At 42.1% G+C, this 21,992-nt stretch overlaps 2 protein-coding genes across 2 annotated transcripts; one reads left to right on the forward strand and one right to left on the reverse strand. All coding sequences in view use genetic code 11, as the record gives it.

The window, feature by feature from the left end:
- Nucleotides 1–7,383: 7,383 nt before the first annotated feature.
- EGR_00397 (hypothetical protein) lies at nt 7,384–16,806 on the reverse strand (the record flags this gene model as incomplete). Its single annotated transcript, XM_024489646.1, has 7 exons — nt 7,384–7,485; nt 13,707–13,826; nt 14,493–14,636; nt 15,531–15,629; nt 15,756–15,797; nt 16,280–16,454; nt 16,751–16,806. The coding sequence occupies 7 exons, from the start codon at nt 16,804–16,806 to the stop codon at nt 7,384–7,386; spliced, it is 738 nt and encodes a 245-aa protein (XP_024356324.1).
- A 503-nt stretch (nt 16,807–17,309) lies between these two features.
- On the forward strand, nt 17,310–21,502 carry EGR_00398 (PHD finger and CXXC domain-containing protein; the record flags this gene model as incomplete). Its single annotated transcript, XM_024489647.1, has 8 exons — nt 17,310–17,318; nt 17,468–17,577; nt 17,611–17,711; nt 17,745–18,555; nt 18,593–19,108; nt 19,144–19,209; nt 19,249–20,042; nt 21,378–21,502. The coding sequence occupies 8 exons, from the start codon at nt 17,310–17,312 to the stop codon at nt 21,500–21,502; spliced, it is 2,532 nt and encodes an 843-aa protein (XP_024356325.1).
- Nucleotides 21,503–21,992: the final 490 nt, after the last annotated feature.

Genomic DNA, 21,992 nt, shown 5'->3' on the forward strand with positions numbered 1-21,992 from the left:
CGCTATTCAAGGGAAGGATATCATGCACTTTGGAGCCTTATCACACCAAAAGTTTAGGAAGTGGGTGACTGAAAAGCACTTTACTACACGGTAGTACACACCTCTTCCCTCAACGTCCTTTTAACAAAGGACATTGAAGGAAGGGGTCACACAGTGCCAAGGAAAGAAAGCGTCCTCTCCGTGATGGACAGAAACCACTGTGTTTATATGCACGTTTGTAAGTGCGCACTACTACGGCGGGAGTGAAGACACACAAGGCTAGTCTGTCTCCTTCGTCCTGTGTTCGTGTATGCAGTTCCAAACCTCGATCCTTGTGCTAAGGCCTCGAAGGTTGCTCGGCGCTTGACAATTAGAATTGCGCTATTCTCTAACCACCATCCTACTTGAATCCCTGACGCTTGGCACAAAATTCCGAGGAGAAATATGTGTTCTCCTATTGACTGCGTATGAACAATCAACGTAACGCGATTGACAGATTGACTGGACAAGTAGGTGTTTCTTTTGATCAGCCGGCAAATCACACTAGAGAGGCAACTCATCTTTGCTCACCGAGAGCGGAAGCTTTCTACGAAGGTGGTGGAGATTGGTCAGTTACCTCAGTGATGATGACAAAACAAAATCGGGGTGTGCTGTGCAGAACTGCGCTTAGGTGAAGGTGTTGTGTCTTAAATTTAATGCATGGGTTACCAGAATTACAATCACGGTAATTTAATTTTGAATGTGACGCTGATGACTGCAATGCGCGAGCGATATGTGATCACAGTTATTCCCTTTCATAAAATAAAAATAGCTTGAATATTCTGAACTCCAATTATGACATTCAAAATAAAACTGAATCGGCGAAGTTCGACAATGGCTAACAAAAGGAGACTTATGAACCAAGCGTCTTTCATCCAGTGTTACTTAAAGATTTTGTCCTATTATACCTTACTGTCGATACAATTAACAATAATGGACTCGTTTTTATAAAGAGTTGCATGAATTCGAGCTGGAAGTTACACTTAATAAATTTGCGACCAGTGTCACATATGCGTGACACCCCAGTTTTCTAACCCAATTTTGACAGTTTATCGAAATCAAAAAAATGAATATACTAAATCCTAAATCACAAGCAGAGTGGTTTAATTTAGAGCAGCGATTATATTTAAGAGTTCTTGATCAGAAGGCAATTTTACTTTTTTACATTTGACCAGCACTGTCTTAAATGGAACAACGTAACCTCTGGACTTTGTGGTCGGTTTGCCCTGAAGGCTTTATAATATTGTGTTATACGGTTATTCTAAGGCATGTAAATTTGTTGCATTCTGGGATGTTTGTCTTGTGACTTGGGACTTCCCTAAAGACTGTAGGAGGCAGAGTATCCGGACCGGATGTGTACTGTCGGCATACAGAAGGGCTGGGGGCTACTGCTATGGCCCAGGGACCGGGCCCGCCCAGGCGAGGGTACAATCAGTGGAGTCCCAAGTGGCCGGTTATTAAAGTCGATAATTAAAACGAGCAATTTAAGCATTATGATTATGATTTATTTTGACATAAATTGACCTGCTACTGCATGCAGTCAATGCAGATTGTCGATCCATAGCCAAAGAAGCTCGATCTTAGTTCTCATTCTGCATTAGTGATGCGATCTACTTGACTCGTTTAATTCACTTCGAAATTTTTATTAATTTAAGGAAGTACTGTTTACTCTGCTGGGAGGTGCACGCAACTGTGACAGGTACTGGTGGATATTGAGCCAAGTTTTATTACCTTTTCAGCATAGTTTGATAACGCCTGACAGGTTTTTTTTTGTGGGAAAAAGCCGAAGAAAGCTTCAAGCTCCAAGCGCGCAAACACTCTAATAAATACTAGAACGAAACAGTTAGTAAATACACCTAAGCGTTTAAATCTGCCTCTTTTGGCTAAACTAATAGTTAAACAGGCTAGTATTAACGTGCTCTAGTGCCGTGTATTTATTGTGCTAAATATCATTACCAAAATTTCAACGCGTCTCCTAGAATGGATAGGCCTAGAGCCCACTCCGAGTTGTCAGAAAATCTGTACACTGTTCCTCCACAACTATTATAGTCGGCAGCTGTGAAATTACTTCCCTTCACGATTTGAATTCTAGCTTAATCAAAATTAGGAAGTAACCTGACATTGTTCCACATCTTTCAGTCTTGAGTTTATGTTTTCTTGCTGACTGCTTAGCCTCATGTGAAGGATGGGTTAGTGCAACAGCAATCAAATTAAGCAGTTTCACACTTTTCCGCAAAAACTTTTCTCTCTGTTACCAATATCCACGTGCAAGGGGACACAAGCAATGGGTGTGGAGCGTCATGTGGCAAATGGAAGAGGTTGTTGCCCTTCATGCATCCTTTGTTGGGATATCCGTCATGTGCACACAAAAATGATCATCTTCATAAACTAGCAAATTTATGGAAAAACACAACAAAAAAGTAGGAAAGAATGGATGCTGCCAGTTAGGCTAGTCAACGCCTAAGCTCTTTATTTTTTGAGCAAGTCACGATTGCAAAACCCTAGGTTTACTTCGGTGAGTGGGGCGTTTCGGCGATTAATGGTAAATCCTCTTGTCCTAGTAAAAAAACTGTTTTTGTACTCAGGATCGAGGTTAATGGATCACATGCCGACAATGCGTTTCTGAATTTCCGACTAAATTACCACACTTATGTAAACGGTAAAATACTTTCGAAGAGGGAAATGTCGCATGTTTTAAACCTACTTGTTATAGCTTTTAGACGATAGTGCTTCCAAAACTTTTATAAATAATGAAACGGTATTTTTTGTCGAAAAGATGTGTGAATGTCGGATTAATACATTTATTCTCATGGAAGGAAAATGAAGGGACTGTCAGGTTTTGGTTACAATACCCAGAATAGCCACTGGATGCCAACGAAATTGAATGGTTTAGTAGTTTACGCGCAGAGTATGTGGTGTCCTAGGGTGCACACTTCAGTTAACGAAACGACAGGGATTTTTGTCATTCCAGTCCATTTCCCGATACGAGCTGTGTCTGTCAGTGTGGATGTCCTAAATGTTATCTTACCTGCCTAACTCATGACGTGAAAATCAACTCTGAATCAAAATGAAAACTACAAGATAATCTTGTACTTAGGCTAATGAATTATGGCAGAATTTGAATGAAGCCTGGGTACCATGTGAGACATAAAGTGCGTTTTTTGCTTTTAAGGTAAAACTTCAAGCCGGACAAACTTAAAAATACCTTATAAAGTACTGAAAATCATCAAACAGGATGACAATCGACTAAGAAGTAGCTTAATTTCAAGCTGCCTGACTAAGGTATCCATAGAGGGCAAATGAACTCGACGCAATTAGTGCGCATTATAATGCCCCTTAAAATTCGTAAACAATCACTATTAACATGGAATTATTCTGTAATATTATTGATCTACTGATCCGGTGATGTTCCAGTTATTTATGACAAATTTTGGCGAAAATTAGTTTTTACAAGAACAAGTTTTAACCCATACAATCCAAAAACCTTCTCTAAATAATTACAACTCTTGAATTTGTTTGGTTAAAAGGATGTACACTTGATATACGAAAACAGCATTTACTTCCTCTTCCCCTACCTAGGTCTTGTTTATAAAGTAGCCTACTTTTTAGTAGGCATTTTTACAGAATTACAGAACAGACCATATAAAATTCTTAAATGTCATTATCCCCTGTGAAGTTTCATCACCTTAAGCCTAAGGCTTAGCAATTGTGAATAATAAAATTAATGTGGTCCTTACAAAAAAGCTAACACAAATAACGTCTTAGAGGATAGCCAGACCTGTCTTACTCTGTTACATCTGCACTTGGCTCTGGCGGTTTGTTTAGCTGGGCCGGGACTCACTGCGTGAATTAAACCGCCCCCCCGGCCTCAACTTGCCAAACACCACCCTGGCGCCCTTCACTATGCCACATCTGTAGTGCTTTGTTCAAGTACTTATATCCCAACCTTGATCGCTGCCCATTTTCTATTAAAAGACACTTTTGGCTCAGAGCTGGATTATAAGAAAAGTTACTAGCTGCCGTTGAGAGATGCATTTATTTCAAAGAGTCAGAACCAGGTCCGTAAAAAGACTGGCAAAAAAATTACAAAGTGGTAAACAACATAAGAAAGATTGCCACAGATAACCCAAGAAAACCTGTAACGCAGAAGGTAGAAGGCAAACTTACCTACTGAACTCAACGAAAAACGGACGCTTGATCTTACTAACAATCCGTAGGAAATCGGAAATTGACTAAGGCACAATTAATTTTCAGTTCTGTTTAGCCTAATTCTGATTTGCCAGATTTACCTGATTATTGATTTCCCGTATATCCATATCTGGAAGGTAAAGTGGGAGGCGAGAGCTACTCAGAACACAGCATTGAGGCAGAGACCGTCAATTTTCACCCATTCTTTTGAGAAGGTTTTGGAAACGCTTCACAATCCTTGTATCAGATTTTGAGGATTTAAAGCTAGCAACTCTTCAGATGCGGAAGTGATACCTTTTTAGTGGCTGCACACGATCACCTCCACAGTTTTCCTCGTCAACATGGAAATAAGGGTAATAGACATAGCTCGGGCTATTTTCTGACAATTCTAGATGCATTTCTATGTTGAGAAAGCAGAAGTAAATGGATCTACCTCGAAATCACAATGTTTGCTAGTCTGCTTGAATTCTCACAATGCCTTAACAATTTATGATTAAATAGGTTATGGGAAAAACTTAAGCCCAATCCCAAAAGAACTGCACTAGATGCTCTAGGCTTAAGAGACTAAATAACAGGACCTATAAAAAAAGCAATTATGTGCATTATACTTGGTTTCGGGGGTTAAAAATAATATTCTCGGCATTATAGTTCCCCTTAATGTTTTAGCGTAAATTAAATAACTTACTATAGTGGTAGAATGTAAAAAGACAGTTTGGCAAATAAGTACTTTAGCCTTATAATATTTGAATGAAATATTTCAACCCAACTACCTTTTTAAGTAGTGAGTTCCATTGCACAGAATAGCTTAGGTGATTCTGTTTTGCTTAAAAGGCAAAATTCAGCAAGGTATCTGTCTTAGGGCCTTGCCAATTCATTTCGTATGACTAAGTGATTATGAATCCGGCTCGACTACCTCAGGCATTCAACTCATTTATTGCATAATTCTGCATGAAGTTGCGAAAGAATGACAATCATCCACTAATGCAGCACTGGTGGAGAAATTAAGTTTTGATGCAATCATAACACAATAAATCATTGACACAAATCTCCATGGGTTCCGTTTGTTTATCGTGAAATAATTTTGTACTACAATAAAATTCGGCCTAATGAAAAATGAATTTCACTAATTCGTGCCAACTTACGTGAAGGTACATTTCGTTATAGGGAGGTCTTTAAAGGTCAAGCCAACTGAAAGTAGAAACAAAAGCAGCAAGACTTTAAGCACATTGATAGAAAGGAGATGCAATTTTGGCACAAAAGGGTAGCCTAATGCCTTTCTTAACTCCTTTTTCTCACTGTGCTTTATTTAGAATAAAAACTCGACCACTCTAATAGTACTTGTCTGCAGACAATATAGGCGAGTGCAGTGGCGACAGTGACGATGACATCTTATGAGGTGGACGAGATGACAGGCTAAAGTACTTTGCAAGCCAAAGCTAGACGAGGCCCTTGTTCTTATGACTTATGCACTATATCTAGAAGACAGCTGAGAAAGACCCGTCGGTTGGACGCAGTCACTGCGCAATCCGGTATCACAATACGCAAGTAGCAGAGCTTAGAAAGGGAAAGAGGAGGCGACTAAAGCAAGAAAACAAGGCGTTGGAGAATGAGTGATGGGTTTTATTATCTGGTCGTCGTCTATCCTCTTCCTTCAGTTCTAATCAATTTCGGTAAATTAGCCAGTTGCGTAAAAATCGTCATGATCAAGCAAAAAGGGTATCATGTTATTTACTTTTCCCCCTTTTGGAAAAAGAGGAGGATATTAGGATAATGCACATCAAGACAATGGCTCTAAATACTCTAGTACGAAAATGATGAGCGGCGTGTCCTGAGCTGGTGTGATCATAATATTTCATTCTATCACTTATGCAGGATGTTCATATGGTCATTATTGACATTTTGCTGTTACTTTCTGTGCAGGATTAACACACCGAGATTTGGAAAATGATTTTGCTATAAACTAGAGTTGCAATAAACATCAACTGCTTCCTGTGTGATGGCTGAGGCTAAGCCTATTTCTGAAACCTGGTTTTACTGAATGTCGAACAGTGGTTAAAATTGTAGGATTAAACATTTCACAGTAGCATTTGGGTTTGCACTGGAGACCCTCATTCAAGGTGGTTATCATTCCGCTTTTGAAAGTCGGCGCCGAAATATCCTGATCAACAATTTACGATAAAAAGGTTGCCCAAAAGTGCCATGACAGTGTTGACAATGCAGAGACAGCAGAAATCTGCTTTTGTGTGTGCTAGTCTTTTAAACACGATGTCTCACGAATTCGATACTAAGGGATTAGTGGTACGATAATTCACACGATCTCGTAAACATGTTTTCACAAACTTGATTTTGTCCTCTATTTCGATTTACTCGAATGATGCTTTCAATCGGAAATGCCAATCATTCACCGATTTCCCTAGCAGCTCACAAAAGTGATCTCAACCTGTATGTTGATGGTTAAAACAAAGTAGATGGAGATGCATCGCAGTAGTGTGGAAACTAAGTAATGAATCAGATAAAATTGCATTTTATGTGATTTATTGAATTCCAACTCTAATTATTTGTTTCGAGACTTTCCATCCACTACAATGTCTGTCTATCAAACTGGGTGTAAAGGGGCTGAAGCTATGTTAACCGATATGAAAAGTGAAGAAACAACCACTAAAGCCATTAAAGTAGTACTTGAAGACCACTTAGAAGAGTTTGGAGTTCGTCGTCGCAGCCTCTATGGATACTTGTTAACCCAGAAGAACGGCTCGGGTGGCAACATGGACTGGCAGGAATCGAAACGTCTGCAGTCAAATCATTCTCCATCACATCATGAAAGCACTTATAACGTTTCTAGCATCCTTCTTCCACATGCATGTTTTCCCCTAAACCTTAATTCTGGAAGCCAAGTTCGTCAGCCATGAGTACTTGGAGGGAGACTTGAACGAGGGTAAAAGCCAATTCATGGGGGAGGCACACAAGTGATTAAATAATCTGATAGAATCCATGACGTCGACAATGAAGATATTAGCAATGCATGATAAAAATCAAGAATAATAGTAAATTTAGTAAAACTACGCCCTTTTAAAAAGTATTAAAATTCCATTCGCACAGTGGGCAACAAAAAACCCCTATTACACCGGCAATTTGAACTGCTCGTTGAGGGAAAAAGTGCTTTAAAGGAGACGGTACTCACAGCATACGATCGACAGCCTCCAATGCATAGAGTTCATCAGAACCAGAGATGGTAGCGCTAAAAGTTACACCGATGACCAATTGCACAACGCCTTTGTCCTGTAACACAGAAAAATATTAGCAAATCAGTTTCCCCAGCAAAGTCAGTCAAGGATGCGCTCAGTAAAAAAAAGTGAAAAGAGATCTCGGTCTTCGCGACTGGATGAGACCGCAATCAGATGAAAGATTGATACCTTCTCTACTTCTTGTCGAGGAGATACATGAAACAATTCCAGAGCTACCATCAAATCGTTAAAGTTCGGTGAGAGTATGGTAGTCCAGGTAAAGGAGACATTACCCCACTGTTTCAGGCTCTGTCACAGGTGTGGACGTGCTGGAACCAGCGCAGGCAATTTTGCTTATTTTGCAGTCAGCCAGAAATCTGATGCGAGTCCGACATTTTGAAGTTCGAGAGCTTGAAAGACCCGGTCAACTGAAACTTGCATTTCTTGATATGCAAACTCGATCCTAGGTTAAAAAAATCTCGACATAACGCCTGCTTAAAGTTATTTAGCCGTGCCCATGAGCCGCAGACCTATCAAATCTGTGACACCTGTGAAGGTGGTATAGCCAAAAGAATTATCCACAATCTTCTCTTTTTTTGCTAAAGGCACATCTTCTTAACCTTGGCTCTGAATGATATTTGTGTGACCAGTCTACAAATGATGTTGCAGGAAGAATTCTCTTATGCCCAATTTGTATAGAATGCCCAAGCAGTCGATACTTTCAAAGTGACGATGCACAATTTCAAAGGTGTTCTAAACGATCGCTAAAATGCATAAAATATTTACTTATTGTTGCATTATTAGTTAAAAGAGAGAAATATGATTTTTATGGACTAATGTAGCTGAGTTTACGTTTACAACGCTACTTTGATCAGAAAGAAATATACCCAAGAAAAAAATTGAGTTGTGATACGGATTAACGACAGAGTCTTGAATTTTTCCAGAATTCAATCTTACTGTTATTGGCTTCAGTAACAAACTTCGGTCCTAATTAAGGTTGAGCCTAATATTCCGGAAAGGAATCAGATTTTGCTTCTCAGATGATGGTTATAGCGATTTTGATTTGTAGGTTGATAGAATTTGGCAAACAGTAAAGTCCACAACTTATAAGCTGTGGTGCCATCATCTTACTTTGTTTAGTAGAGAATAAGTGAATATGGTTTAATAAATAGCCTGCCAAGAAGCACAGGCCGGAAGTCAGCATGCAAAACATCTCCTTTTAATGAAATTGGCAAATGCTCATTGGGGAAACTAACCCAGACAAAATCCTACTTCACCTGACTTTAAAGTTGAGTAGGTTAATCGCATATAAAATTCCGGTTTAGTGAAAGTAATCAAAAAGTATTGATGTTCTGCATAAACCTAGCAAGGGCAACAGAAACATCAAAGCATTTCTAGCCGAAATCGACCTTTTGTTAGGACCCTTGTCCTCTTCAGACCCACAAGATGTGAGTAGTATCAGGTGTCCAAAGAAGTTCACGTGAATTTTTGCATGATATGCTGTAATAAATTCTCAAAACTTGAAGACTCGCAAAATTCCATCGCTTTTATACAAAATGAGACATTATTATGCATCAATCTACCAGCGCTCCTCATCCCTCTCTGCACTATTTTTTGTAATTTGGAATTCCCACGCAATATGGGTTAAAAACCTGATGTCATTTAAGCTAGTCTGTTCTGGAAGCCTAAAGTTAACTCCAAAATGGTGGACTTCCCGTCAGAAGTGATGATCAATCACTCAAAAGTGGAGCTATCACCATCAGAAAAACCCCCATTCTTGATAATAACGAAGCACTATGTATTGCTGTCGGCGCAGTAATTCGAAATGAAAACCAATTAGTTGTGGGTAAGACCAGTCTATCTACTCGATACAACTCTAAATCGTACAACGAAACTTTTCCACTAACGACTAGAACAGCAAAAATTATTCAGCCAGTCGAAAGAAGGTTTTAGTATTATTCTTAAGAGGCAGCGCAAGACCTCATACCGCGAAATTTATCCGTGGAAAGGTGAACTCTTTAAGATAGAAGATAAGGGAGGTACAGCCCATCCAAGGGATTATCACCCCCTCTTGACATTGGACAAGCATGTATGAAACGGATTAGGCGCCTGAAGAAGGGGATTGGGATAGAAACGAAGGTAAATGGTTAAAAGTAGTACGTTTTCTTGGAATCTAGAGACACAGTGCTTTATAAACACGAAACCGGTAATGCCGTTTAAATCAACTAATGTAATATTTTGGAGATTGTTTTGAAAACAGTCACCAACCTATCTGGATGAAGTTTAATAATTTTTCCAGGTGTCGATTCACGTAAGTTAAAGAGGCTACAAACTTCATCAAATGCAACTCATACATTTACTTATACGACATCGGATGTAGGAACATGCAAAGAATGATCGAAATGCTCAGAATGCCGGAAGGAAGGAAATCCGGATTAAGGAAACTTTTTAAATTTGTAGAGGGAATACAAACAAAATTGTCATCATATATCATGCTAGTAACCATGCTGTAGGTAGGAACGTCCTAGAAATGCAGAACGGTTGGATGAATCAGCAGGTGGTGGCAAGTCAGAAGGAAAGAACAGAGATTTACGGTATGGTCGCAGCGCAACAGACTTCCAAGGGAAGGATGCGAAGAGCAGCAAAACGGATTTAACTTTAATCAAATGATAAAGTTTTGAGATCATCTTGAACTTAATTCCACCATTGATTTACCAGCTCATCACCGTAGATGATGTCAACTGGTGTATTAAAAGTATTACCTCTTCGATGGCATCGACGACGATGGATGATTCGTTTTTCGCAATAAATACGAGCCTATTGGCAAGAGAGGTTCTAGCAAGGCAAATAGAATGAGGAATTTTAGTACGTTAATTGAAAACGACGTACGATAGAAGATAGTGCAAATGACTGCGAAAAACTCGGACGCTGGAAACAAAGCCCTAGTAGCGTGAACACGCGGTCATGGGCAGTAATGAGGATAACGCAAAGTGTGAAGCAATTCGCAAGGTAGTTACAATAAACAAAAATATTTAAGCGTTAAAAGTTTGCAGAAGACTTATAAGAATAACAGCTCAATGTACCAGCTATGCCACTCTATATCGTATGAGTAGATCACTTATGCAATAAAAAAGAACTAGCAGGTTTTGCAGAATAGCTAGTAAATTGCGAGGTTCAAATACGATTTAATTACAATTCAATGTAGCTGATTGTAGCACATGTAATAGCTAAAAATTAGTGCCGCATTATAAGAGAAATACTAACCAAAAATGACGTTTCATTAAGAACACCCATGAATTGGTCAATCAGTTGGTACAAGTTTAGCAACAGACAATTGTGACATATGCCTCCTCAAAAGTTGCAACAGATCCAAAAAATTTAACAACATTTTATACGATTTATCCTTGACAACTTTGCCGACTCAAGAAAGCGCGTTCTGCGCAGATAATGACCCAAGTACTCACCACGCATGGCTTTTGCTAATACCATGCTGCTGTTTGTTCCATGACGTTTGGAATTAACAGAGCATGGCAATTTCCTTTAAGAGATTCACATACCAAATGCACATTTAGTGGGAAAATACTCATACCGAATGAAAACAGTAACACATCAGACAGTGTATGAAACCTTCAAATAAAGCGGGTGGTTGAAGGTCCTTTGCATTCCGTGAAGTGTTCAGTAAACTTTGAAAAGTGGCGCCACTATCCCCAAGTTGTAAAGTTAGTGATAAGATTCTGGTTTTGCTTTTATTTAAGTTCTCACAATCTATGTTGGTATCATTTATGGAAAGTTGCGTTGATTTCACTCTCTTGCACAATAGAGCTTAGCCATGGTAGATTAATCTTTCACGCTCAACCAGTGTGACCCATTTACTTACTTTTAAACGTAACAAAAATAATGGCATTAAAGTAGACCAAAAAGTCCAATACCTAAGATTGGCTTTCTGACCCTTCTTGTCTACTCCTACTGTTTTTGTGCAGGCTGAAAATTGTTTTATGCGCCCGTAACTGTATCACCCTTTTGTCTCAAGAAAACAAATCTATAGAATTTTAGTAGTGTTTCTCGAATAAGTTAAAATTCTACATATCGCTAGAGATGCCTTCATTACTGAATCAAGTCCAAACAACTAACACATGTCTTCTGGTCAATTAATTTGGTGGCGGCCACTACTAAGTCAAAAGTTATTTTATATGGCTCACTCTCTGTTTGAATAATGCTCTTAGTTCTTGAACTTACTTTAATGTTTTCAAAGTTCCTTTCTATCAAAATTTTATTATATGGTGTGTACACAAATACCTGTTTTATCTTATAATGCACATGTATGTAGAGACGAATTTCATTCTGAAGAATATTTTTCTGAGTTATCTTTAGAGCCGCATAATACATAAGAGGCGTGACAGGAAAATTTGATTGTTTGGGAGCCTACTTTTCTAATATCAGTAAAATTTTCTGCATATTTTGGTGGCTAGTGCTGGTTTGCCGATTTGCGTCAAATTGCCTAGGCGACAACTCTATATCCTAGACTTCAGTCCTAACATTAGTTTGCTCTTCTCAGCCTCGTTCCACCTTTTCTCTATTCTGATTTTGAGTCATCTTTATTTCTTTCACTATTGTAGCAGTAGACACAGCGGGGGTTGCGCTAACTTCGACAGGTATAGAGGGCAGACATCGATTGGAGAAGGTGGCATGCATGGATAAGGGATTGTTTTGCTACCAGTGTCTGGATTAGTAGTTTTCTAGTCTTCAAGATGCTCATGTTATGAAAAGGCCTTTGGTGTTCCCTTGTACTTGTCCTTTTTTTAAGACGCCGTGTTCTGGTAAGTGATTAGGTATTTTCCTTAGACTGCGATTCTACGGTGCTTAATGGCGCTAAGTAAAAACCCAAATAACTTGGTCCGAAGTCTCAGCATGTCATAGATTCTGCTTTGAGAGCTTTAGTAAAATGACCTATGCAACCAGTATGTATTTATGTGCATGTTACCTTTTTCAGCAGAATGCAAAAGTCTGATTTTCCAGCCATCTTCGCCACTGCGAGAGACAGTTAAAGTTGTTCATCTGTCAATGCCAAATCTTCGTCGCATGACTTTAAATTTAAGCACAACTTTGAAATTCTCACTTTTCCTTTTGAAAGAGAAGTTGCTTAAAATCACGTCCACGGACGCCGCTGAACATCATCAGGCCTGCTTTGAGGACCAAACCGCAAGCATCTAAGGTACACAGCGTAAAGTTCTTTGTGCCAGTTTTGTAGGTTTACTTAGCAGTAACGTGTCTCCTTCATGAAGTACGGTTGAAATCGGTTCGTAACTGGGCTCAGCCACCAGGCGGGGGTGGGGGGGGGTTATGTCTTTATTTGGGTCCCCACTTGTGGCACATCTTTACCTGAATAAAGCCTTTATGCGAATACAAACAAGCGTTCCGTGACGATAAAAGGTGGCATCCATCCCCCAAGAATGAAGTGTACCCTAAAACATGTCCAACACTGACCACTCCACCCTATCCATAATATTACTTAAAAAAATGCTCATATTTAATTAGCCCACCCGTTCCAAAGAAAAAAAGGATAAGGTTGAAAAGACAAGCGTCTGACCATTTGCACCTTAATAACTTCCTTATTATTTACTAAACATTTGACTTAAAACGGGATTTGTTTGTAGGTAATCCAAAATCTCTTCACATTAGAGAGACAGCGTAAGGGTGCAAGAGTTTTGCTGCTTGTTGTAATCACTTAACTCACCTTAAAACAAGATTTAAATAAATAATATCATCCCATATTACACACAGATATTGTGTCAGAAGGCAATGTTGCTAAATAACACTACTTAATGCAGCTTGGCAAAACGCCGTTGGATAAATAAGGATTAGTAGCTGTAATGTTATGCGGCAATTGTTTGTATCTCACTTTTGGTAACGGTCCATTAGAGGCTCAGACAAAGTACCATTGCCGGACATCCTGACCTCCGGACCATGCCAATAGCCCCGAGCCCTAATGTATGTCAAAAAATGCTTATTCTGTCCGAGTGTTTTGCCATATTTACGCAGGAAACGGGTAGGCAACTCTAACCTTGTGAACGAAGAGTTGTCGGAATTCCCTGTGCTGAATCCCATCAGCTCTGACTAATAAACATGCTCCTATCGAATCGACCTATTCGCTCCAAGGGTATGAAAGCCAGGGAGGAAGAATTAGACGAGTGTCCTACCTTGGTGGCACCGCCGGTGAATCCTCCCCCTTTCAAAGACGGCATGAACTTTTAAGAGTGGCTCAACGGCAAAGAATACCTCCAGGATTTGTTTGCAGCTGCAATTGACTCCGGCATCACCCACGACATGGACATCAAACAATGCTGCGGCACGAAGAGCAGGCTCCAGCCAGAGACTTCTTCCTTTGCTACTAAAAAGCTGGCGAGGATGACGAGGAGTAAGCTAGGCTCCTATAGCATCCAGTAGAACGTGCCTTTAGAGGCTCACTACTAAACAGGATCGCCAGTTGGTTAACCGTCCAGATCAGATACGGAGTCCAGCCACTCATTGTAGTATGGATGCTCTCCGGTATAAAGACCAACTTCCTAGGCCAGCTTGTCAAGTTGCAACCAAGTTACTCTAGAAACTCCGTGCACAATTACTTTGCTACAGAATTGACGGAAGGTCAAACCCAAATCCCCCCATCGTGCCTTTTGCGCCATAGCCCAAGATCAGGTAAGCCTTCCTTTTCCCTATCCCATGTGCTCCTAACTAGCTCTTATTCATTTATGCGAGTCTCAGGTAAGCTGGAAGGACTTCCATGCAGTTTCCTTCTTGACTCTGGTGCAGCTAAATCAATAGTAAATCCTCAGGCTTTTTCCATCCTTTATAACAAGATTAGGATCATTTTTTTTCTTCTATGTGATTACAGCCAGAAGAAGGAAGAGAGACGGCAGTAAAAGGGGAGATGTCGTTAGAACTCTGGATAGGGAAAGAAACTCGGACAACAAAATTTGTTACATTTCCAGAGCTGGCTTGGGACGTATTTCTCGGTGCTAATTATCTACATTACGCCAAAGCTGTCCTAAATTTTACGAAGGGCACCTTTTCCACTCGGCAAGGCACTGAAGCCGGCATAGCTGTTCCACCACCGAAAGAAGACGTAGATGACATTTGCAGCTCTCTTTCTGAATCCATAGCCATATCCATGCACAGCTGACTCACATTACTGATAGCGGAGGGAGAGAGCTTTGCAAATATGTGCGCATGGCAAGGAGTTAAACTTGAACGAACAAGTATCGTCAAGCGCATAATAGATAGCGGCAAAGCTAGACTCATCTGGCAACCACCCAGACACACACCACCTGCTTGAGACAGAAGTTACAAGACCATCAAAGTCGCTATGGGCCCCTCTGATCATGCCGGTAAAGAACGACGGTAGCTTACGATTGTGCGTCGACCATAGAATGTTAAACGCCGCACCTAAGATGGCTGTATTCTCGCTACTCAAAGTAAACGATTAGCTAGACTCCTTGCATGGGCCAAAGCAGTTTTCCGCCCTAGTCTTAAAATCGGGAAATCGGCAAGTGAAAGGGGTTGGAACAGACAGAGAGAAGACAGCTTCTATATTACCAAACGGACTCTGTAACGCTGCGACCACCTTCCAACTCCTGTTTCAAGCAGTATTAATTGGTTTATTCCCGATGACATCCTCGTCCTTGGTGGAGATATTTGAAAGCATAACGCCAACCTGAAACTAGTGTTGGACCGCCTGAGAGACGCAGGGTTGGCCCTGAACGCGAAGAAGTGCCGTTTTCTGCAATGCACATCTACCTACCTGGGACACACGGGACATGCGAGGTGACAGTCACTGATTATCGTACAAAACAAATGAGAATTGGCCAGCACCAACTATTCAGACGGAACTCCGCGGTTTCCTAGGTTCGGCAAATTACTACAGACGTTTTGTTAAAAGCTCTGCTCAGATCGTTAGCCCACTGCATGAGTTAACTCAAAAGCAGGCAAAGAATTTCAAATGAAAGAAAGAGAATAATGAGGCGTTTAAAGAACTGAAGCGAATGCTCTGCTCCGCACTGATTCTAGCATTACCCAACTTTGAATCGAAAGCCTCGGCGTTCGTACCAAATACGGACGCGAGCGACGCAGCCGTGGGCGGTATGCTCTCACAACGGAACAAAGAAGGAAGGAAAGGAACGCATCATCGGCCACAACAGCACCGGGCTTAGCAAAAAGAGGCAGAAAAGTGCAGCACAAAGTGAGTTATTGGCTATGCGCTCAATGGTTAGACAAATCAGACTACGTGATGCTAAGGAATTTCATTGTTGGAACTGATCATTAGGCACTTACCTGGTTAAAAACAATGAAAGAGATTGATCGTTTAGTTGCACCCTGTACAAAGAACAGCAGCAATGATTTTACAGTTCCGCACAGAATAGGGAATACGGATAGTAATGCAAACGCTCTTTCCCACAGACTGTTCGCTGCAAAAACAGGTGACGTTGTGGCGCGTACCATATTTTTGAGCGAACTCGCTAAACATCATTGAAAAAATACGCAGAGCACTGATAGCGACACAACTCTGACGCACGAGAAGTCCCTTACATACTCTTATAAGTCCACAGCGGAAGTGATGACTGCATCCAGCAAGGCAATTAGACGGATATAGTAAGAATAGTTGAAACATTCTCTAGAGGATGAGGTTTAATGATATTAAGAAGACGACGAATCTCCTAAGCACCTAGTAGTTCCTGGCTTATTAGTACAAACAGGTCTTTAAGAGTCACATGAGCAACTGGGCCGCGTGGGTGAATAAAAGATGCTAAATGCCTCGAGCAAAAGCTACTGGTGGCCTTCGCTCACTCCAGACATACCTGACTTCTGCCGAACCTGGAAAATGCCCATTTCGCGTACAGGGCCACAGCCCATGCGTCAGCAGGCGTTTCGCCGTTCAAAATACTCACAGGTCGTGAATTGAGAGTGCCCTCCGATACCTTTCTACCAAGGGCAGAAGTAACAATCAACAGTGTTTCAGAGTATGTGCTGCATCTGAAAGAAGGCATAGTAGGAACTTTTAACGTTGCAGGTAAACACTTGTGACTGTCTTATATCGAATAGAAGAAATAGTACGACACAGTCGGACAAGTGCCTGCCGAGAAGGAGACTTGGTACAAACGTACAGACTGATTCTCCCACCCGGAATGCACAACAAGTTTCATCACCCTTGTAGCAGCAGCCCATTCCAAGTAATCAGAGTTCTCCCACCTAAAAACCACCTCGTCTGCAACGCACAACTCCGTACTCAGCCGCAACAAGCTGAGACCCCACAAAGGTTTGCCACTGACCGGATACGAAGAGGAGGTCTACGCAGTAATGGAACAAAGCAGAAGGCCGATGGCATATGCAAAGGCAACCTATAAGGGGGGCAAGAAGTGGACAAGCACCTCTAACCTTGTGATAGACGAGTCATCAGAATTCCCCGAGACAAAGAAGAGTTCAGTGCCCACCTTCCTCTTAACTTGTACTGATTTCTGCTAACTTTGACTAATAAACGGGTTCCTGTCGAATCAATCCTTTCGTTCAAGAGATTTGAAGACCAAAAAAGGAGAAATAATTAAGAAACGTGCTGTACTTATGTTTTAATTTGTTTTCAGGAAAGTCCCGGAACGCTACAGTAAGATGCACACAGTTCCAATTATTTGGCTTTAGAAATTTACGTGTTGCTTAAAAGGCCATAAATTTGGTCCGGTCACTAGGGTAATTTTATTAAAAATTATGACATCTAATTTAAATCCATGGACTTTCATAAATATATTTTGCCTGCAATCATTAAACTCGTTTTAATGGTCTAATCTTGACGTCCATATTATTTAAGGAGGCTGGTTTCGGTTTTATGAAGAGATAATGAAAGGGGTAATATTGTGTTTATGCGGTGTTATTTCTTTTCATTTCGCCTAAATCCGTAGATAGAAAGTCAGTTTTAATGCATTCGCACTCGCCTTCTTGTTTTTTAATAGTTGTAATTGCTGTCCAACTAAAACAATAAGATGTCTTATTTGCAGAGGCGCGGTCGTAAAAGGGCCCGAAGGTCAAGTACTCGGGAAGATGACGAGCCCTCTGATGAACCAGTTTACTGTATTTGTCGATCTTCTGTGTGTGATACGTTCATGATGTGAGCAACTTGATTTACCTTTACCTGTCTTAGTGCATGTGATGCTTGTGAGGAGTGGTATCACGGGGAATGCATAAACGTAACTCCTAAGCAGGCAGAGTGTATCCAGAAGTTCTACTGTCAGGCATGTAGAGGTAAGGATTTTGTCTACTAATGTGAGTCCATAGACGAAAAACCTGAATTACAGATCGAATTCAAACCAGATCACTTGAACGGGCGTCACTCTTATGGGAATCGGCATAAGTCTGTAGATGTTCCTTGTCCCGCCGTGGGTGATGTGGATGATTACACAGACAGATTTGGCAGCATTCAGTCGCGCAAGCGAAGTCGCAAACATTCCCAACCTCTACAGCCCAAATCGCGTAGAGCGCCTGCCGCAGTACCTGTTCGACTTGGCGAATCCTCGGAGGAAGAGTTTGATCTTGACCACTCCCAGTTTGCATCTCCGTCATCAAGTTATTCGCAATCCCACGCTGCGCCTTATTCTTCTCGTTCAAAGTATGGTCGTGTTACGCTACCGCCTTATGACAACTCAAATGACGTGGATTTCCAACAGTCACAACAGCAATCTCAGCAACAATGGCGCCGTTCACTTCCTCGGAATCGATCCCCTCAGCCATGTGGAGAATGCGATAGCTGTAAAACTAGGGATAACTGCGGTACCTGCGAGGTTTGTAGGAGTACAAAATTCAAACAAGGTCGCAGTCGGCAACAATGCTTACTCAAAGGGAAGATGTGTCTGGCAAATGATCCTGAATTTCAGCAGCCTTGGCGACGACAGCCATCTCGAGGCCGATATGCTCCACCATGTGGTGAGTGTGAGAATTGCAAAACAAAGGGGAATTGCGGTACTTGCGAAGTATGTAGAAGTCCAAAGTTCAAGCAAGGGCGGAGTCGTCAGTACTGCTTATACAGAGCGAAAATATGTCTTGGTAATGATCTTCAGAGGCAGCCATCAAAAATTACCTCCAGTCAAAGGTACGATTATATTTTTCTCCTCATTTTCCATTTATAGCCATCTATCTGACCTCGACTACGAGACCCACTTTGACAACTTTGCTCCATCCACGCGTTTCCCGGCAGGGGCGCGTAAAAGTGTAGCAATAGTTGGGAGTAAAATGCGTAGGGGTGATCATTTGCCTGGTGGTGGTATGGGTGGACCTTCAGGCCGCCTTATCCATGAGCCTCAGTTTTCCAGACGCGGTCCTCACTCGGATTTGAACCTTCTAGATAGCGCCGACTTCGTTGACGCTTACAACATCTCTCCTTCCCACCGCAGTGATCGGAATGGCTCATCGCGTTTTGTCGGTTCTCACAGTCGTCAAAATGACATTGAACCCCGGATTATGCGCAATGTCGGTGGCATAATGGATGCCGACGATCTTCTAGGGCCTACAGATGCTCCCCCTACCTACGATTCCGACGAAGATGTTGTTCTACCGGAGATGCGTCCTTGTGCTGGTCCCGCATGTTCCAAGCCCGCCATCCGTTCGAGATACTGCTCGGAGGAATGTCAATTGCGCCATGAAAGGTAAGTTTTGAATGTTGTTTTAATCTTTCCCCCAGCGATAGCATTAACAGAATGCACACATCATCCCGCTGTTCCAGTGTGAAAGACCAGATCAAGACACCGTAAGTCCTCTAGTTTGCTATCTCATCGAGTCTCCGTAGATATGCTTTGCCCTATCCGGACCACCTGTACTGTCGACATCACCGTATGTACAGTTCTCAAGTCTACAATGTGGACGCATCCCTAGGCGCACAACAGAGTGGCTCATCCATTTCAGATATGTACTCTGATGTTTATACCACTTTTGTAAGCAGTAACCAATCTGCAGTCATGGATTATGTCTACGACCCAATGACAGGCTCTTCTCAGATTCAAACTAGCTACAGACGGTTGTCTGCCGCACAGGGCAGTGGTTCTGATGACTATTTTGCCTCCTATCCTCAAGACAACCATATTCCCAAAGTTGGTTCTGGTGGCCACTCGCGCAAATTCCCCACTCTGGAGGATATGCGTGGACGCGGTCCGCAATCTTCTGGTCATCTGGTCGGGGGTCGGATGCTGCCACTTGCTAGTCGTCGGCAGGTGCATTCGTCACTAGGCCCTGCCGGTGGGAGTGGCAGTTCTGGTGGTGGCGATGTCCTCTCTCCAATTCCTCTAGAGTCTATAACCCCGACTGTGCAACCCATTCGCATGTATAATGGTCACTTGGGTGGTGGACCGCCTGACTATCGTGTGAATTCGGGTGATGGAGAGAGTGCGGCTGCTGCAGAGTTACTTACAGCGGATGCTAATGATTTGATAGACGTCGACGGTACCTCCTCATCGGGAGTTGGTGGCAATGGCAGTATGAATGCGGTCGCGTCGGCCAGCGCTCCCCCCTTCAGACAAGGTGACGAGTACTACATGATGAATGAGAACGAAAATATTGAAATAAACTGGCCGACTTCTCCGGGAGGTGTAGCCACTGCCTCTGCTGGCACTGTTTAAGTCTCCAGTAGTTATTCTATCTCATTGTATGTTTGTCCTGTCCACGCGCGCGCACGCGTCCATCTCCAGTGAAATTTTACCCTCACGCATTAATTTTGAGAGGTAGATCGCGCCGAATTGATATATTCTACACCCATGTTTCCTGCTGTAGCTAAAGTGAGGCAGCTTTCCTTATCTCGTTTCTCACCTTCAACAATTCATTCAGAATTCTCCCTCACAAGACCACTTTCCGTCGAACTGTGTATAGTGACTATGCACTTGGACCTCCCTAACTGTGTACATACAGCATTTCACATCCTAGACAGTGTCTTCGGGCAAAAGATTGTACATTTATAGTATTCCGTTGAGGCCTTTTCGTCCTAGTCGAGTTAGCTTTTGCCTGTCTTCCTCTAAACGTGTAAAAATTGTGTATGTTTATATTTATTTTTGGAATATGTATAGCACCGGCCCCCGTCATACACTCATTATGTTCAAGTGCTTGTGTATTTGTTTTAGCACTGCGCGGTAGTCCGCACTTGCCGTTTTTCCTACCGTTTTTTCCCCGACGGGTAATTTTAGTGATTCGGTTTGACGACATCATTGATAAGGACTGGAGGATCGTGCAGTTAAATCAGATTTCTCAGATTTGACACGCTTACTGCTAGCATGTGGGGGTCTCTTGACATCGACCTTTGTCGAATGTAATTGTCGGCATCCACTTCGTCTACTACTTTGTCGATTCGAAAGTGATTGTTTGTGGTGCTATGACCCGCTCGGTTCGTACTCTACCGGTCGTAGCCTGCTTGGTGAGGCTGTAAGCGCGCCATTTAGACGGGTTGGTGCTATTGACGTTAAAACTGCTCAACCCAATTTGTGACCGATGGTGGGTGTTGGTACCCCGCTTTATGTGAACTGGTGGCTCCGCCTCAGCCATGATTGGCTACCGGTTAGTCATTAATTTTGGTTACTGGCCTGCGTAAGGCCTAGAATGTCACAGGTTGGCTTTGTCCAGAGGCTGAAGGTGCCTTCTGTGTGGTGTGAGTTCCGAGCGAATTGGTGTTTCTCCGACGGGACCTCGCTGTACACAATTGGAAGGGGTGACGAAACTGAGTTGCGTATTCAAATGACGGGGGCTAGTGTCACTTCGTCTAGTTTTGAGCGTCGGTCTCGGTGACCTCCCTACTGACTTCTACCTGGATTAGCAAAAAGTAATGACATATGCGGAAGCCATCTGTGGAACTTCTCGTTGGAAGCGTCCAGGTTAAGGTTAAGGTTGATAAAGCACGCAATGGGACAACTTGGTTTCATCCTCTGCTTTTGTTAGCCCTGGTGTGGTACTGCTCTAGTGGCGTTCTCGTCTATCCCGCCATTTCTCATCCCTCTGCAATTTTGGGAACATTAAGCTTTCTTGTAAGTACTGTGCGTGACTTCTTCGGTGGCAGCATCTGACATTGAAGTGGTTGCGAACGTAAACACTGTCGGCGTTTCTCCTGTGAGTCCCTCTACACTTAGTCCCCTATGAAGGGTGATTCATCCAGCCGGCGCAATCGAGATTGTTGTTCTTTTGAGGTGGCTTTGCTTGCTGCCGCCAAGTCTGGGAGTCAGAATTAGTGTAAACGCACAAGAGAGCTTGAGAAGTAGTAGCCAACCCGCATGGCGCCGGCATGCAGGTCGGGTGGATGGACGGGTTTGCGCGACCCTATATACAATTGCAAGAAGTATCGTCACGCTATAGCTTCACTGATACGAGGTGGGGTTCGCATTGTCATCAACGATCAGTCACCTAATTGTTATCGCCATTCTCTTGCAGCAACTGTTTCTCCCTTTTTGTTCATATGACATTTTCAAGTGGCATCTGAGTATTGTGAATCATTTCTTTGTATTGGTTTGTTTATATGGCGATTAAAAATGTGCACATTGAAGTCCCTTTTGAGTTCAA

Source organism: Echinococcus granulosus (assembly GCF_000524195.1).
Source record: "Echinococcus granulosus chromosome Unknown EG_S00001, whole genome shotgun sequence".
Lineage (NCBI taxonomy): Eukaryota > Metazoa > Platyhelminthes > Cestoda > Cyclophyllidea > Taeniidae > Echinococcus > Echinococcus granulosus.